The sequence below is a fragment of the Cheilinus undulatus genome, linkage group 8 (genome assembly GCF_018320785.1).
Source record: "Cheilinus undulatus linkage group 8, ASM1832078v1, whole genome shotgun sequence".
NCBI classification, from domain to species: Eukaryota; Metazoa; Chordata; class Actinopteri; order Labriformes; family Labridae; genus Cheilinus; species Cheilinus undulatus.
In genome coordinates, this window is record NC_054872.1 from 40,066,345 (window position 1) to 40,086,224 (window position 19,880).

The following is a 19,880-nucleotide window of genomic DNA, read 5'->3' on the forward strand; positions in this document are numbered from 1 at the left end:
CAAGCAAAGGTAAAAAAGTTGCAGGATTTATTTCTATAAAAGAAACCTATTTTAACTCTGAGTTTGGTGACCAAACTCGCCTTGGATGAGAGCTCACGACCAATAAGAAAACCCAAATATTTGTAGTTAGAGACTAGCTCAATGGGTACAAGATTGAAGGGATGTTCCCAGGTAACTCACTAGAACTAGAAAACACAATGAGTTTGGTTTTGTCTGCATTTAAAACCAATTTAAGTTTTTGCAGACGAGACTGAACAACATTAAAAGAAGACTGTCAAAACTCAAAAGCCTGCATAATCGAGGATGACCAACAATAAATAATGGTATCATCAGCATAGAAATGATAAGAGGCATTTGACAATTGTGATTCAATATGATATGATTAATTTCCCTGCTTTAGCTGAAGCCTGTATGCTGAGGCTATAATCCTCAACGCACTGGTCGCAGGATCAATACCAGGTCTTGGTGCGTGTTTGGTACATGTCTTCCCCCACTCTTTCACCCCATATTTCCTGTCATCCCTCAGCTGTCCTATCTAATAAAGGCAAAAGCCTTAAAATAAATTGAAAAAACAAGAAAGACTTTCAATGGGGTTCTTTTCTCTATTTGAGAAAAGAAATGTCTCATTCTGATAAAACTGCCGCTACATAGCTTCACCTGGGCTAATCTCGTCAACGGCAGCCATTGTTTACAGGCTTGCAGTACAGCCTTACCAAGAGGGACCAGTCTTTCTCAGTTTCTTCTCAGACCAGGAACTAAAGTTTGAAGCTTGAAGCTTTTTGAAAGGATCTGACTGATGACATCCATCGATCTAATCTGGCCAGCCCGTGTCTCAAAGTCACACTGACAGGCAAACTGCCCTTGGAATCTTCTATGTTTGCGTGTTCACACATACATGGGACAGACTCAGGAGGCAATACACGTCATATAAAGAGCCACATTAAAATGGAGGAAAAATCTGAGGATATGATGTCAATTTCTGCCTTTATACAAGTGCTACAAGTAGTTTGACACATTGATAATGTCAGCTAAAGAGTACCATACTGATGGGTAGAAATCAAGACAGAGATTGCACAGGTTCTTTGACAGATAATCTGTTGTTGCATGTGGTAAACACAGGTCACACCTGCCTGTTCACACCACATTCACAGTAATTGCAAGGGTTATTAACTAATCTACTAACTATTGAATTTATGTCTAAAGACATTCATTTGCCACCGACTGCAGCTGGAACAATTTAGGGTTAACTGTCTTGTCCAAGGACACACTGATAAGTGACATTGACTGCAGAAGCTGTGGATCGAATCCCCAACCTTCCAGTTGAGAGACAACCACTTCTACTTACTACTATAGTTACCTCAGAATTCTGATTAAAGTCAGAGAGAAAAATTGTTGTTTGCTGTTTGCATTCACACATAGAGCTTGTATTGTTGTTTGCACACGTGTGCATCATCCTTTTTGTGGTTCAATACATAAATTTGAAGCTGAGAAGCTGGGGGTAGTGAATATTCGTCTTTGTTGTTTGTGCCTGAAAAATTAATTAACCAAAGGGTCGTGAATTGATTTTTTTTTTCTGGATCATTAGTTGACAAATGAGTTGAATAATTATCACAGCACTGAAACAAAGAAAACAGCACTTCTGAGCACAGCGAGCCGGAGGAAGATTATGAATTGAGACATTCACAGGGAAGCAAAGTTAGGCTGAAGAACAAATTACTCTTCACATATCAACAAGTTATTTAAATCCTGTATTAATAAGGATGCATAATGCTTTGCTTTCTGCCTTTTCATTCTCTGCTATGGGAGGTATCCTGCATATTCTAGTCCTGCTGCAGCTTTATCCTTTAAAGTGAGTAGTAATAGAGGACAACACTACCTCAAATGGTTTATAGCTCAGGTTTAATCAGCAATAAATAGTTTATCTTCAGTGATAGAATGAGAAAAAGCTGTTTGGCATCTTCAAACTTTTAATTTGTATTAAATAATGTGATTTATTCAAACTAAATTGCTGAAATTATTTGTGGCAAGTTGTTTAATTTCATGGCTGTACTTTCAGTGTCGGTAATTATGAAAACAGTCTCAGTGTAATCCAAAAAACTTATAAATTAAAACAACCTTGAACAGTCAAATCAGCAAATCAGCCTGAATATGACTAGAAACAGCTAATCTTAATGGCCAAGGGGAAAAGTATGAGAATAATGAGTTATATCTTATTCAACCAAAAACCCATTTTCATTTTTAAGATGCAATAATGGAGATTTATTTTCACAGTTAAACTCTATGTGGGTAAATTGGGTTATTTCTGGAGAAAATAATGAAAACATGGTAATATTGTCAACACAGGGTAATATTTACATAGTATTCTTAATCTCGGCTCTGCTCCTAGACAAGCTCTCTCAGCTGAACGTGCCCGACACCACCTGCAGATGGATCACAGACTTCCTGTCTGACAGGAAGTAGCAGGTGAAGCTGGGGAAACATGTCTCTGACAGCAGAACCATCAGCACCAGATCCCCCAAAGCGTGCGTTCTTTCTCTGTTCTTCTCCCTGTACACCAAAAGCTGCACCTCCTATTACCAGTCTGTCCTGTTCCTAAGGTTCACAGATGACACAACCTTTATCAGACTCATCTCTGGTGGGGATGAGTCCACCTACAGGTGGGAGGTGGACCATTTGGTGATGGTGCAGCCAGAACAAGCTTGAGCTTACTGGTCTGAAGACAGCAGAGATGGTTGTAGACTTTAGGAAGGATGCCCGCCCATATACTTTCCCCATTAACCCTCTGTGACTCCCTAACTTCCACTGTGGACTCTTTCTGCTTCCTGGGGACCCTCATCACCCAGGACTTCAAGTGGGAACTCCCTCATCAAAAAAGCCTGACAGAGGATGTACTTCCTGTGACAGCTGAAGAAATTCAACCTGCCAAAGATGATGATGGCGGTGTACTTCTACACCACCATCATCAAGTCCATCCTCACCTCATCAATGACTGTCTGGTACGCTGCAGCCACGGCGAGGGTCAGAAGTAAGGCGTGCAGGTAAAATTACGGCCGACCCCTCTCGCCCTGGACATGGACCTTTTGAGGCTCTCCTCTTTTGCAGGAGGCTGAGGTCCATCAGGACCAAAACCTCCTGCCACAAGAACAGTTTCTCCCTCTCTGCTGCCAGTCAATTGAACAGTACTCTGGCCCTCCCCCTTGCAGACTCTCACTGAACCTGAAAAGAATCAGCAGACTGAATAATGCATCTTTGCAGACTCTGCATTACAGTAACACTCACCGGACTTTATCTCTACTTTTTATAAAAACACTTCATGTGCAGTTTCTCCTTTTTGTTTCTTGGTACATACTCTTTGTGATATTTATACTGTAATTTGTTTTTTTTATTTTGCTATTATGTATTTTTTCTCTTACAATCTATTTAAGCCAAACTCAATTTAATTGTCTAGTTAAGTCTCCACACTGACAAAAGATGAGGTAGGAGGCATTATATTCCTGAATTGTCCAGTTATCTAAAATGTCCACCCTGATTAAAGGATGAAATAATAATTTTGGAGGCCATGACTGGTTAGGAGAATTTTTTAAAGCTATCATGAATGAACTGAAATGATTTTGGAGGTCACAGGTCAAAGTCTTTGGGCGTCATGTTTTTTCCTTTGTTTGTGTGCACAATAGCAGAAGAACACTTTGAGAGATTTTCTCTCAACTTTGCACAAATGTCCCCTCTAACTTAATGATGAAATTATTTAAATTTTGAAGGTCAAAGGTCAGGGTTATTTCGCCTCAGTTTTACCCTTACATATAGGTCTTCTGCCAATCACACTGCCACAGAAACCGTCTTCTTCTTCCCCCACCACCTTCCTTTTACAACTTGTGTATCTGTGTACCTGTGTATCTTGTATACCACCAGGCAGTAGTTTGAGTTTTACAGCTTATTTTTTAAATATTAAGATGTAAATCATAAGAAAACAAAGTAATGTTCTTGAAATGCTTAAAGTGAAACCTTTTTTCATGTGAGTTTGTGTTTTGTTGCAGGTGGTAGGAGAGTGGCGCTTTAGTCTAATCCACTGTGACATCCTTCTCACGTTAGACGTCATGATGTGCACCGCCAGCATCCTCAACCTCTGTGCCATCAGCATCGACAGGTGGATTATCCCTCTGACTTTATTCTGTTCTTTTTACTAGGTGTTTTTCTCTCTTCTGAAAGCACATTCTTTCCTCGTCTCTCTCGTTTCTCAAACTTAAAGCCTTTTCTTTAAAGCAAGACGTGAAGCTCCTTTTACTTCACTTTAGGTGTTACTCAAAGCTGACAGTAAATAAATGCATCATTTCTATACTTGCTGAATTATGTCTTACATTGATTTTGACTAACGTAATCTCCCCAAACAAGCAACAAACTGCAAAAAAACCATGCAGTTTAACGTCATAGCTGTATCCATCATGCAGCCATCAGAGCAGCATGACAGGAGCATCTCACTTTAGTCATCTGTTTTTCTTACAGCAGGTGATGACAGGCTTTCTCTCCATCGTTCACATTACCCTCTGCTGTCATTAAAGTTTGTTCTCTTTTAATAAAGGAGACCAGGATTTGTTGTTCTAGCCGTTGTCCTCTTCATGGGTCTGCAGGGAGGTGACCAGACACCGAGTGGGCAGAGCGCCTGCAGCTTTGTCCTAATAACTTAGTCAAAGTGACACATTGAGGCTGCAGCTATTTAACTTTTGCCTGACATTTGGCATGATTACCTTACAGATGAAGTCTAATTGCTTTGTCAAAGCATTACAAGCTCAAAAATACCCTCCAGCCAGATAGCTAGCTTGGATTTATGCCTTGAAAGGTTCATAATAAAATAGTGACTGCAATAGTGACTGTTCTGAAAACTTTAATTTGGAGCATTTAATCCTCCCTAGAAGAGTAGTGCAGATGTCTGGTACTTTTTAGAACAGATGGCCAAAGTTGATGTTAGAAGCCAATTTGATAAATTAGCATAATCCTAGAGAAACTATCATACTAAGTGTGTTGGGTGTTTAATTACTACAGATTTAATCCTGATATAAAGGCTGGGACTTTCAGAAATTTGAAAATGTTCAGTCCAATTATCAGCATGACAGAAAAACAGAAAGCTTCATCGTCAATGAAGAAACAGCAGAAATTTGTCAGCTGTGATTAGAAACATTTGACTCATTTAAGGTAATATGAAAACCTATTTTGTAAAGGATGCTTAGCCCTGCAGGTGGAGGGCCCACAGGCTTGCAGCTCCATATTGTCTTTTCGAGATCGGGGCCAGGCTGAGTCTGACCAGGCTCCATGGAGAGAAGCCTGGCCACCAGACTTGGGACTGATTTGCCTTGGTAGACCCTACCAGGGGCAAATTCCCGCAAAAACTGGGCTTCCAGGATCACAGGGCCACACAAACCCCTCCACAATGATGAGCTGATTCTCGGAAGGGATTTACTGTAGGGGTTGTATATCCTGTCTTGCCTGGGAGTGTCTCAGAATCCCTCAGGAGGAACTGGAAAAAGTTGTTGGGTAGAATGATGCATGTATTGACTTAGTTCACCTGCTGCCACCACAACCTGACCTACGATAAGCAGAAGAAGATGGATGGATGGATAGATATTTGGCCACCTGAATTTCTGTAAAAAATGTTTAATTTCCACAAGATCTTGGAGTGTTTTCGTGTGAATTTGTTCCCGTTCATTCTCTCGAGCATTTATGAGGTCAGGCACTGATGCTTGACAAGAAGGCTTGGTTTACAAAGTCCGTTCCAGATCATCCCAAAGGGGCTCGATGGGGTTGTGGTCAGGGCCAGTCAAGTTCTTCAACACAAAACTCATCAAACCATGTCCTTGTTTTGTGCACTTGGCCACACAGTTGAAAGCATAGCATTGTCCTAAATGTCTTGGTATGCTGAAACACAAGATCGCCCTTTGGCATCCGTCAAACCCAGACACATAAAACTAACTGACAGGGAAGCGGATTTGTCACTCCAAAGAGCATGTTTCCACTGCTCCACAGTCCAGTGTCTGTGGGCTTTCCAGCACATGATGATGTAGCTTTGTGGCTGAGTTGCTGTTGTCCCTAAACGCTTCCACTTTCTAATATTATTACTTACAGTTGACTGTGGAATATCCTGCAGGGATAAAATATCTTGAACCATCTTATTGCACAAATGGCATCCATCACAGTACCAAACTTGATGTCACTGAGCTCTTCAGAACAACCCCTTTATGGAGATTGCGCGTCTAGATTCTTGATTTTATACACATGTGACAACTGGCCTGGTTGAAATACCTGAATTCAGTAATTAACGAGTGTGACCAAACACTTTCTTCTTATAGTTTATGAGCTTTATATCTTATGACTCATGGCAAAGTAAATGTTTTGTGTTCTCATTGTGAAACAAGCAGTGACATCTGTGACTGCGTTTGTCTGGTGCTTCAAGTGTTTTATTTTTACTCTAAAATATGTGTGAACATGAAAACAGGATAATAGGTGTGAAGATGCATTAATGTTTGCTCTCTGTGTCTATATCCAAACACAGGCACTTGAAGTACATGTGTCATGCTGATGTATGTTCTGTGTATTTTTGCTTTTTTTCTATCCCAGGTACACAGCCGTGGCCATGCCGATGCTTTACAACACCAGGTACAGCTCCAGGAGGAGGGTGGCAGTGATGATCGCTGTGGTCTGGTTCCTCTCTTTTGCCATTTCCTGCCCTTTACTGTTTGGACTCAACAACACGGGTAACAACTTTCTCCCCCCTCCTTTTTTTCAAGCTACACTCTGATTTCTTTTTAAGCGTTGTTTAATCTGAAGGGAGGTTTCCACCAAATTACAAGGTAACCTTTTATCACAGGAGCTTCTTTTAAAGGGATCCGTATTTTTAGTATTCATAGATTTTGCCACATTCATTTATCCCTCTAGCTTTATGAGCCTTCCAGGGGCGGCTGCCAAGAAGCATCCTCACAGCATGATGCTGCCACCACCGTACTTCAGTGTGGCCGCGGTGTTTGTGGCGATGTGGAGTGTTTGATGTCTGCTAAACATAGTGTCTTGTATGATGGCCAAAAACGCACCATTTTGGTCTCATCAGACCAAAGTATTTTCTTCCACTTGACTGTGGAGTCTCCCACATGTATTTCGGTGAACTCTGGTAGAGATTTAATTTGAGTTTTCTTCAACAGTGGCTGTCTTTTTGCCACTCTCTCATAAAGTTTTGACTGGTGAAGAATCTGGACAACATTCACATACATGGGTCTCTCCCATCTCAGCTGCTGAAGCTTGTAACTCCTTCAGAGTAGTCATAGGTGTCTTGGTGGCCTTTCTTACTAGTCTCCTTCTTACACGGTCACTCAGTCTGTGAGGATGGCCTTATCTGAGTTACACATGTGCCATATTCCTTCCATTTAACTGAACTCCTGGGGATTTTCAGTACCATGGAATTTTTTTGTATCCATCCCCTGACTTTTACTTCTCAATAACCTTTTCTCTGAGTTTCTTGGAGTGTTCTTTTTTCATCTTGGTGTAATGGTAGCCAGGAATACTGATTTGTATGACAAGATAACCTTGTACAAACATGATAACACAGTGTATCTACCTGTACTGCATTTTTTTCACATTGTTTATAAGCACACTTAATTAAGATTGATTGATCACAAAGTGTTTAATAGACTTTTGTTAATCTTACCAGTAGTTATTGATATTTTATACCATGGTCTTGGTAAATACATTATTTGGATTGGCTTTGGAAATTCCATTTGTGTTCATTAACTTTTGATATATTGACACCTATGGAACTTCTCAAGTAGTTCCGGTCAAAAAAATCATTACACTGTTCCAAATTAATGCACAGCAGCTGTTGATGAGTAACCATAGCAACCTGAGGCAGTCATACTTTCTGAGCAGGGATGACAGCGTCGCCAGCCTGAGGGCCCCCGTACCGGCATCCACCATCACTCAACTGACATATGTAATGTAAGACTCCAGGTTTAAGACCAGTAACACAAGACGATCTGATCTCCTATTATCAACGTATGATTTGATTGGACTAACCTTAATACTGAGACGCGAGTGTGGCAGAAAAACTCACTTCCCTCCTGTTCTAACTTTTCTGAACTAATGTCAGAAGATTTAAATAACAGAAAACAAGAAAAAAGAAGCCACAATTTCTTTGTACAGTCAAAGACAATGCTTCTGATAATATCTGGTAAATATTATTGTGTCTCTAACGGAGAATCAGCACCTACAGGGTGTGGACAGCTTCGTTTCACCTCTGTGACCTTGTAGTGCAGAAGGAGGAATTATTCTGTTTATTCAAACAGCTGTCCTACTAAAACAAAGCTTTCCTTCAGATGACTGTCCACATTATCTTTCAGGTTCATAGTCTGACCACAAATGACTGTCTCCCCTGTCTTCATACCTTTTCATTGATAAATCCAATCAGAAAGTGCACTGTGTAGATTTTTGTTCTGTGCAACTTCATGTCTATGGCCTGTCCTATGTACTGGAGTAATGAATAACAGTAACATTCCCTAAGAATGTTATGGGAGTGAGATGACTATTCCAGGTATCAGTCAGGCCCTCAGTCGTTGCTAGGAAAAAAGGATTTGTTGTTTTAGTAAAACTTTGTATTTTCATTGTGAAACGTATAAAATGATTAATTAATGGTTTTTTGAATTATTTTCTTTGGCAAGTGACCATAATATAAGCGGGTTAATGCCTGATGAGGTGTCCAATTATCAGGGATTATGGTTCGAGCCTCCACGTCATCCATTAATCCCTGATAATTGGACGCCTCATCGGGCATTAATCCTTACTTAACATATTGACTTTATAGCAGGGAAATGTTACAGAAAGAGTCAAAGCTTTTGATCCTTTATTCTTTTAAATAATTAAAAGCATTCATATCGACCAGTAGACCACTAATTTAAAACATAAAATTCAGAGTAAAGAGCTTATCTCTGTTGCATGTAAGAAAAGTCTCCTTTTAATTAATGCTGTTTTGTAAAATTAGAGTTGAGTTTAATTACTCCACAGCTGTTTTTGTTTTTCATTTTATTGCTTTCTGTTTCTTCACCTCATCATTTTTGAGTGTAATTATAAGTAAATAGTTTAACTTCCACAGCCAAAAGCAGACTTTTTTTTATTCAAGCACAACACTGTAATCTCCTGCTCCATCTGTCCTTGAATTAGGCTCTCAGTTTTTGATTAGAAAGTTAAATTCTGTACATCTGCTCAGTCAACAAGCCTCACACACCTACCACATTACACCTAAATACCCATCAGCACAGACAAACAGACCGCTGGGTAACAGATTTCCATATGCTGCTCTCGTCGAGACAGGAACAGGTGACGTCTGTGCTGCAAACAAGTGGGCACACATAATCCTCCATCGGGTTGTTGTCTCACAAAAGGAGCAGCAGTGAAGATGCTCTGTGACTAACCTCTGACTTAATGAAGCTGTGAGGGGGGACTTAAGCTTTGGTGTACTTATGTTGAGCTCAAAGAGAACTACTTCAGAATGAGTAGGCAGCACAACAGCAATGTGAGGGTTGACATCTTGCAGCCGTGTCCAAACACAGTGGCAAAATGGTAGCATAAGATCAAACCCAGAAGATTATTCACTCTACTCAGTAAGAGATTGCTCACTTGTGATGAAATGCATGGGCATGCACAGTTCTAGAGCTTGGAATTATATAGCAAACTCTTCCTCACACCACAGAGGCAGAGTTTATGACCTATATTGCAACCAGTCAGCAGGAGGAGCGCTACATATTTAGGCTTCAATCCCAGGCTGTTGTTGTGCTGTCCATCTAGTATACAGCTTTTCAGGATTGGATGTTGATCCTTGTCTTGACTTGGAGGAACCAAAGGGTGGGTTTCTTTGACTTTCAGATAAAGCATTTGCTCAGACTTAATGCTAAGCTAACCGCTAAAGTTCTCGTCCACTATTTGGTGTGAAAAAGCACACTTACCAAAATTTCAGTCCATCATTCTGATGCACTTTGATCAGAAAGAGACTTGTAACCAGAATAAATCATGTGTTGTAATAGTTTCTGAAAAATCCAATATTGATTCTTTGTTTTATCCTTTCTTCTTTTCTGCATTAGCGAGCAGGGACGGCACCACATGCAGCTTTGCCGATCCAGCCTTCGTGGTTTACTCATCCGTGGCCTCCTTCTACGTTCCTTTCATTGTTACTCTGCTGGTGTATGCACAGATCTGTGTGGTTCTGCGAAAACGAGGCAGACGCACCGCCCCGCCACGCAGACAGGCCCTGCCTCCAACAGTGAGCGCTCCAGAAGCTGGAGAAAGTCATCGACACAGGAAGGTAAAGTTATAGACTGTAATTCTACAGAGAAGACTCATTTCTTAATCCACACATTTTTACTAACTGGGCTTCACTGATTGCAGAAGTTTTTCCTTTTCGTAATAATATTTATATAGACCTCCTGATCTGCAAAACTTAACAGAGAAATTCATGTTTGACAGTGTCAGTTTGCTCCAGACCTTCCTGGAGCTTTATAAATTTGCATGAGATTAATTTATTTAACCCTTACTTCAGTCATGGATGTGTATATTTTATGAGATCTCTTATTTTCTTTGTAAAAAGAGAGAAAATAAGAGATCTCCATAAAGTAATTAGAAAAAGCAGTAGCAAAGGTAGCATTTGAACTGACCAGCATTTTCTGATCCATGTAGAACTTAATATGTGCAGCTTTAGGTGGCTTAACTTTAGGCAAAGAGAGCCAGTTACCTGGAGCCTTGTCCACCAAGGAGCCTCGAGACACGGGCGAATGGGAGGTATACGTCAAAAATGATGCAAATAATTTAGATGCGAGTTTAGAAGGTAAATAAGATGCTCACAGAAAATAAATTACTCACTACTCAATTCAAGACCCACACAAAGTCCCTCTGTGTCTTAATTCAAGCACATTAAGGCAAGGTAGAATATCAAATCCATGAAAAAGTGGGTTACTTTGTAGTAGGGTATGAAAACGGGGCATTCAGAAAGTATACAGACCCCCATCACTTTTTCAGTTTTTTTATGTTGCAGCCTGATGCTACAGTTTTTTAAATTCATTTTTATCCTCATTAATCTACACTCAGTACCTCATAAGGTCAAAATGAGAACAGAATTTTAGGCATTTTGCAAAAAATTAAAAAACTGAAATATCACGTCGATGCAAGTATTCAGAGTATTTGCAACAACACTTGAAATTTAGCTCAGATTCCTCCCAGTTGTCTTGATCTTTGCTGAGATTTTTCTAAATCTTGATTGAGGTCCACCTGTGGTAAATTAAAATGATTGGACATGATTTGGACAGGCACACACCTCTTTACAGAAGGCTTTGACAGATGAGGATGCAGAGAATCCTGTTTGGAGATGGGACAAAAGTTTTAGAAGTACAGACTTCACTGCAGCCCTCCACTCATCTGGACATATGGCAGAGTGACCAGATGGCCTCTCCTCAGTGCAAAAGTTTTGTGTTTTGCACTAAAGAGAGGCTTCCTACACTGCTTATCCTGTTCTGAGTTTGAGGGGGGCTGGAGCCAATCCTAGCTGACATTTGGGTGAGGAGCAGGGTGCTCCCTGGTCACTAGTCAATCACAGGGCTGACATGAGGAGACTACCAGTTCATTCAAACCTTTATTTATTCTCAAAACAGACACTGAAGCTTCCCTCTGCCACTGCTGTCGATACAAGCACATTAAAATTGCAGGAATTACAAAGAACAAACACAAATAGTCGCGATGATGGAGGAATGGAAATCAAATAAAACTGTTGTAATGTGAAACACAGTTACTCCGACACTCACATACCTATTACCTATTATCCTTAAAAACGTGTCTTTAAAATGTGGGAGAAGCCAAAAAAATTCACACATGCACAGGAGAACTTGTAAACTCCACAGAGAAAGAACCTGACTGATGATTATTAAAGCAGGAAACTTCATGCTGTGAGGCAACAGCACAAACCACCAGAATGAGCTCATTTACATATTTGCAAATATTGCAAAATAAAATACACTTTATATCCATGCTTTCGAAAAGATTTCCTTTGTGTTGTCACAACACACTTTTACTAATATCTGCTGATACTGATATTACCATGCATCCTTAAAGAGAGAGTATTTTCTAAATTGCTCAATTACAGAAGTATTTTTCCAGCTTAGTGTGCAGAACTGTTCTTGTGCTGTTGGTAATTAGAAACAAGATATTACCCAGTGTTCAATGCACAGGACTTCTATCATCTGCCATGGAATGAGATTGATAATTTTGGAATTTTAGTAGTATGCTGTCCAGACTTTGATATTGTAACAGCCCTTCATCCTTCTCTTCTCCAGAACAAGTGCACACAACCAGAGGATGTGAAGCTGTGTACCCTCATCCTGAGACCTGCCACAGCCGGCCCACAGAGAAAGAAAGTGGTAAATATTTGACTCAGTGCAAGGACGCAGAAACACAATCTAACTCTTTATATTCACTGGCATTCTCCTATCTCCCTCACACAACCTCCCACCTCTGTGACGATACTCTGTTTACTTTAATTCAATTCTTATTCCCTTAGCCCCAAGTCATGAGACTCAAGGCACCTTTGAGAATACATTTGTGGTACTGTTTACAGAGAAATCTGCCATAGGCAGATACTTGGCAACTGCAAAAAAACATTTTTTAGCAGGTAGAAACCTCCAGCAGGACAAGACACCCGTCTGCTCAAGCACTGAAGTTAAAAAACATCTGCGAGTGAAAATTTCCATCATCAGCTGATGTTTTGTTTTTATAATCAAACTTTCAGACTTTTCCTTCCCGTCTTCCTCCTCTTTGTGTCAGACCCTGGTAAAAGAAGCGGTGGTCCATCCCCTCGAAGTGGAGCCAGGCCGCTTCCTGCCTCAGACCGAGCAGAGCCTGGCGCCTCCTCCTCCTCCTCCTGCTCCACAGACTTCCTCCCATCCAGGACGGGCCAGGATCTCCTTGGCCATCTCCGTCGGACCCGCCCCCGTTCTTCCATCGACGGTGACAAGATCGGCGCTGATGCCTCGGCCCCCGACCCTAGAAGACGGCATGAGGGGCCGGGAGGGATGGAGGGAGCGCAGCGGAGGCAGAGATAGGTGGGGGATCACAAAGGAGAGGGTGAGAGGGAGGCTGTCGCAGCAGAAGGAGAGGAAGGCGACGCAGATGCTCGCCATCGTTCTTGGTGAGCGAAAGGAAGTGATTTTAATGAGTTTGTCTTTTGACCCAATAACCACACTTGGTACAAATTTATCACTTGATTAAAATGCCTCGTTTTACACACATAAATAAACTGCTCTGTTTGAATATGTTAGCCATGCCTATCAAGGAGCATTTTCTTTCCTGTAAACAGTTATCTTTAGTGACCTTAAATCTGAAGTTAAATGAAGTGAGTACTCTTTAAAAACAGGGCTATTTTTCCCAGATCTCCACTCGTGTTCAGAATAACAAAGATGGTTTCATCATTCTAACAGGTTATTTACGCTTTTATCTAAAGAAAATGCTTGTTTTATCATGAAAGGGGGATAATTTCTAATAATCTTGAAAACAAACAATACTCAGGTCAATGTGAAAGTCCGGCCCAAGACAAACTTTACCATGCTGCCATTTCCCACACTGCTGAAGTAAACTCAGACTATTTTTCTGTCTGCTTTGTGCTTTACAGCTCAGTGAAACAAGATAAATAAGTCAGCAACCATAAACTTGTTTTTTTCTTGATAAAATTGAGGATTTTAAATGTATGGATGCGTATCTGCCTAGGGGTGCTTGTAGTTTTAGATGCACGTTAGGATGTTTCAGCAAAAGACACTTACATCCTGACATCTAAAGCATTTGTTTTTCTTTAACTAATGACATTTTGTTATTGCCTGCCTCATCAAATATGTGATTTATGGGACACAGCTAATGCAACACTACAATTGAGATTGATGAAATCCTCTGTTTAGCTATCAGTGTGTCGCTTCAGCAGTTTTATGATTCAGCTTGAATGACAAATACAGCAGTTTAGATAAAATCTCAGCACAAAGCATGCATATAATCCAATAATCCAGTGCTGTGCAGCCTTTTTTGACCTGTAGTTTCTCCACGGTGCTCTCAAGTGATTTCATGTTCCCCTTCCATGGTTTTCACATTTCAATCTTTATAAAACTAGAGTTTTTCTAAACATGGATATTGAATTCTTTTTTTTAATTTAACTGACTTGCAGTATGATTCTGTTAGCAATGGCAGTAATTCTACTTAAAGTGGAGCTTGATGTTCCAACATTTTATCATCCTTTCCCTGTCTTAAAATACACTACATTCAGAAAGTATTCAGACCTCCTTCACTTGAAATTTTCTTGTGTTGCAGTATGATGCTAAAAAAAAAAATCATTTGTATTCTCATTAATCTACACTCAGTACCCCATTATTGCAAAGTTAAAACAGAATTATAGAAAGTTTTGCAAAATTATGAAATTCATAACTGGAATATCACATTGACATAAGTATTCAGACCCTTTGCAGAAACACTTGAAATTAAGCACAGCTTCTTCCCTTTTCTCTTGATCTTTGCTGAAATGTTTCTACACCTTGATTGAGATCCACCTGCAGTAAATTAAATTGATTGGACACAATTTAGAAAGGCGCACACCTCTCTATAGCAGTTTTAATTTCATTAACAAAAACTATGACAGACAATTACATTTTTTTCAACAAGGAAGACGGGAGAACAGGCTAAAAATAGATTCCTGATGATAAAAACTCAGGTAAAAGTAGTACTTTTCGTTACAAAGATGTGATGAGACTAAAATGTTCGTGCTGGACTGACGGACATAAAGATTCTGTGATATATCTCCACTGAGTCTAACCTGACAGAGAGAGGAGCTGGTAGGTAGATTAAACATGTGACTCTTCTCTGTATTCTAGTAATAGTCTTTACAAGAAATTAAACTAAAATGCAGCCAGCCTACCCTTGAATCACTGAAAATCTTCACCAGCTGTTTAGCAGCAACCTAATATTAGCTTCTGCTGCTGCTGTACAGTAATCCTCCTCAGTCTTGGTCAGAGTTGCAGTGATAAAAAAAACTCCTAGACCTTATACAAGGACCTGTTAGTTAAAAAAATGTATGCAAAGTTGAAATCTGTATCAGAGACAAATGCTAATTAGCGAGCCAAAGAAAGCGACTTACATCACATTATGATGTGTCTAAAGAGGCTCAGACCTCTGGCAATTCAAGGAGGATAAAACTGACTTATTGTGATGTGTTCAAAGTCACATGGAGAAATTGGAATTTTAATTTTTATTGAGAAATATTGGTAATATAAAATAGATATAAAGCCTGAGTTCAGTTAAAAAAACAGATTTTCTCATTTTTACCACCCCAGATGCACCAATATTTCTACTTATTTTACTAAAATTATCAATAAAGAGTTTGATAATTAAGGTGCATTAATAACAGTACAATGATTCTCATCACAGGAGTCTATTATCCAATATATGTTAGCATGTTCATCAGTTTATTTCAGGGTACTACATGGAGGCTATTGATTGTATAAAATGAGTGTTTATTTTTTAAAATATGGCTATTTTTTAAGAGAGAAAATATGACACTAGGCCTTGTCCCTTTCACAGAGATTTCCCCAGATTCTCTTAATGTTTTGATGGTATCATGCACTTTGCCTATCATTACTTCTGAGAGACTCTGCCTCTCTAAATTGCCCATTTTATACGCAGTCATGTTACAGACCTGTTGACAATTAACCTAAGGAGTTGCACAATGCTCCTCCAGCTGTTTGTCATTAGTACCACTTAATCCTTCAGCCTTTCGTTGCCTTGTTCCTACTTTTTTGGGATGTGCAGCCATCAAATAATTTTTTTTTTTTTTTATGAAAGTGTCTTAGTTCTACTTAAACATAGCACAAAAAGTAAAGAAATTTGTGTTTGGTACATTATGTCTTTGTTGTAACAATGCTTCTTGGCAATACATTTTATACTGTTGGAAAGTCTGTTTATTACCCTTTTAAATGATGCCACATTTGTAAGGAACATGCGTTTGTGGGATGAGCAGCAGAGCTGAGTATGTGGGTTGCGCCCATGAAATATGTGCCAAATCTTCTCTGCCAATGCCAAACAGCTGATTCTGCCATTGACTCTTGTTTGGTGTTTGGTGGATTGGATGACTGAAGGTTGAAGAAACAAGACATATTGACAATTTAACAATTTATTCATTTAACAAACAGGAGATTAGATTAGATTAAGTTTGCAGATCATTGCATTCTGTTTTTATTTACATTTTATGCAGTGTACCAACTTTTTTCGAATTGTACACTCACCCACCTAGGTATACTTCTTCAGCTGCCTAAATGCAGGGTCTCAGTCTCTAATGAAGGGACTGGTGAGAGTATAGTGCTCAGGTGTAAGAGTTAGTTGGTAACTTTAGTAGAAACTTTGTATTTCCTCTATTCAGCCATCATCTTTAAGGGTAATCTTTGCAGTGGCTGCTAATCCATTTTTTTCCCTTGCTTCTAAGGTGTGTTCATCATCTGCTGGCTGCCTTTCTTCCTCACCCATGTGCTGAAGGCTCACTGCAGGAGCTGCTGTATCTCCCCCTCACTGTATAGCGCTGTCACCTGGCTGGGATACCTCAACAGCGCTGTCAACCCTGTCATCTACACCACTTTTAACATCGAGTTTCGGAAAGCCTTCATAAAGATCCTGCACTGCTGAGAGATGGAGACGTCTGCTGTCAACAGCCTCATGTTTAGAGTCAGTCACGAGAGAGTAAAGGTGAAGAGTTTGGGGATGATGGGGATCCGATGATGGGGTTGGTAATTAATACAAGAATCTGAAACAATGGAAAGCAAGAGAAATATAACCAGCAGCTCAGACAAGACTGAAGAAGACAGAAACATGACACACCGAGGGAATAAAAAACTACCAGTAAACATTGTTTGATGAGTAATGGACAGCTACAAGAACCAAAAACAAGCTGGAGATAATTATGGGTGAGAAGAAATGCACTTTTTTGTGTAAATATAATATGAAAAGAGAATATTTGAGGACTGTGGATCTCTCCATAGCAGCACAACTGAAAGACTCGGCACTCTGGAGACTCATGGAGACGTGACTGGTTTTCCAAAGATTGAACTGTGGTAGAAACTTGCAGTTTTTTCTTATTATATTGACAAAGAGCATATGATTATGTGATCGCATGTGCTTGTTTCCTTCAGAGGACTGAAACAAGCAAAGCCAGACAAACAACAGAACCTTGAGAACCTTGCTTGAGTCATCCACAATTATCAGTAATTTTTGATAAGTCAAGGTGAAATTATTGACTTGGTTGTATAATGCAGACAAAATCCACAGCTAAGAGAGCTTTTATTGATCGTAATTTCCATGTTACTTTAATAAGTGTTTCTATGTGTAAATGTTGGTGCTGTATAAACAGAGGACTCTCAAAAAATAGAATATATTTTAAAGTAAAAGTTAAATTTCCATATATTCTAGATTCAGCTCATACAAAGTTAAACATCTCTGCTCCTTTATGTTTTAATCTCCATGGATTACAGCTCATGAAAATCAAAAATCCACTTTTTATTTCAAAATATTATAATATTTTGGAAAAGTCCAATTTGCAAAGGTTTCCTGAGCCTTCATTCTCTCACTCTAGCTCAGTTCACACAACCACAACCATGGGGAAGACTGCTGATGTGACTTTTGTCCAGAGGACAATTATCGTCATCCTCCACAAGGAGGGTAAGCCACAGAATGTCAAGCTGAAAGGGCGGGCTGTTCTCAGAGGCTGTATCAAAGCAGATTCATAGAGAGTTGGCCATTAAAGTAAAGTGTGGTAAGAAAAGGTGCACAAGGAACAGATAAGCTCAGCCTTAAGAGGATTGTCAGTGGCTCAAGAGCCACCATGTAGACGGGTCCAGGAAATGGACTTCAAGTGTCATGTTCTTAGAGTCGAGCCAATCCTGAGCCACAGACGTTATAGGCTTTTCACCTGGGCTAAGGAGACTTGGCACCCACAGTGCCTACAGTGAAGCCAAAACTACCAGAAACTGGTTTTCTGACCGTGGTATTACCGTGTTTGACTGGCCAGCCAACTGTCCTGACCTGAACCCCATAGCGAATCTTTTTGGAAATGTCAAGAGGAAGGTGAGCGACACCAGATGAGCAGAAGGCTGCTACCAGAGCAACCTGGGCTTCATAACACCTCAGCGGTGCCACAGACTGATGGCTCCATGCCACATCACATTGATGCAGTGCAAAAGGAGCTCTAGCCAATTACTGAGCACATAAATGAGCAGAGTTGTCCAGAAGGTCATCATTCGTGTGTTATAAGTCCTTTATGCACTGATGTTTTGTTTTATTCAAGTATTTTGGGATAGTGGATTTTTTATTCATGTGAACTGTAATCATTAACATTATGACAAAAAAAATCGCGAAATATTTAACTTTGTATGAGGTGAATCTAGAATATATGGAAGTTTAACTTCTTTAATTTAATCACGGGGAAAATGAACTTTTCATGATATTCTAATGTTTGACATACACCTGTATTTATTTAAATCAGTGGTTCCCAGCCTTTTTCCCCTGAAGCCCCCCCTCACTTGTATCAAACAAGAATTGAGCCCTTCCAGAGCACATGCAAATATCATACACTGCTTTTAAAAACTGATAACATTTTGGGGGTTTTGAGACTATCCCAACAGAAAATGCCTCTTTACTAGCAAATGGTATTTGTACAAGCTATGAAGAAAGTGTGTTACTAGTATTTCTGAAGGCTATTACTCATCTGTGCAGATCTTATTCAAAATTTCAGAGCAGACAAAGCCCAGCTTCTAGAGGGGCTTAGACCCAAGATGGGAATCAGTGACTTTACTGATTTAGAAGAGGAATCATGGGTTATGTATGGCCACTGACAATAATGTTGAGGATAATAATACTGTTATTGCTGTTAATTGACCAAAATGAAAGAAATGAAACTAGAATTCCCTGAAACCACAATGAATTTAACTTCTTTTGTATCCTTACTCAAATGAAATAGTAGGATAGAATTAATGAACATATATGAAAACATCAAATAAACATGTAATATGTAAAGAAATAACCTTCTAAATACTCCTCTACTAACCCTCTGTTTTACCAGAGTTTCTTTTTACCCACAGTCTGCTGTTGTACCAAGGTCATGCTGGTATTAAATATGAATGACAGTTGGTAAAGTTGGTATTCAGACAGGAGTCTGTGTTAGCACCGAGGATTTTGGACAAGCTTTATTTTTTTCAAATCCCACAGTCCTCATATCAATATGGTGCAAATCACACCATCGTCTTTTCACTATCCCTGTTTTTATTACCAAGATTAGTGCATGTCTATGTGTTTTCCAGAAGATTTAGGTGAACGTCTTGAGTATCTAAAGTGACATTGGTTTTTATAAAAAAACAAATCTATTACTTTTTGATTATTATCTTTAACTTGTACCTAAAAACATTACCTGTCATTGAACATTTGCTACAGTGACCCTGGTATAACTGTGTTTTCTGCCATGTTGTAGCTGTCATGTTAAGGCTAAGTTACCACAGAATCCTAATTATAAGTCACAGTACACTGTATAAGCTGCAGTCTGTGCAGCTGTGTTCTGCTTTTGACGAATACAGTCTGCACATCTACTAGCTATAGTATGGTAGCTAAGCTCTCGGTCTCCAGTGCTGTGAGATAAATGAAAATAGCTGACTTAACTTGGCTGGCTTACCTTGCTGTTCAGTGGTTAGTGAGTTAAAAGATCTTTACAGAATATCAATAAATACATTTATTTCTATTTGTATAGTTCTAGTTTGTAACCAGTGAGACACTATATAGACAAAAGTATTTGGCTACACCAT

General features: G+C 39.5%; 1 protein-coding gene across 1 annotated transcript in view; it reads left to right on the forward strand.

The window, feature by feature from the left end:
* The window catches only part of drd2l (dopamine receptor D2 like), a 43,216-nt gene extending 25,661 nt beyond the window's left edge, over positions 1–17,555 (forward strand). Inside the window, exons 3-8 of the mRNA XM_041793641.1 lie at positions 4,035–4,144; positions 6,607–6,743; positions 10,110–10,330; positions 12,348–12,431; positions 12,835–13,198; positions 16,523–17,555. Of these exons, the coding sequence (XP_041649575.1) occupies positions 4,035–4,144; positions 6,607–6,743; positions 10,110–10,330; positions 12,348–12,431; positions 12,835–13,198; positions 16,523–16,719 (1,113 nt within the window). The 3' untranslated portion in view covers positions 16,720–17,555. The remainder of the gene's footprint in view (positions 1–4,034; positions 4,145–6,606; positions 6,744–10,109; positions 10,331–12,347; positions 12,432–12,834; positions 13,199–16,522) is intronic.
* Positions 17,556–19,880: the final 2,325 nt, after the last annotated feature.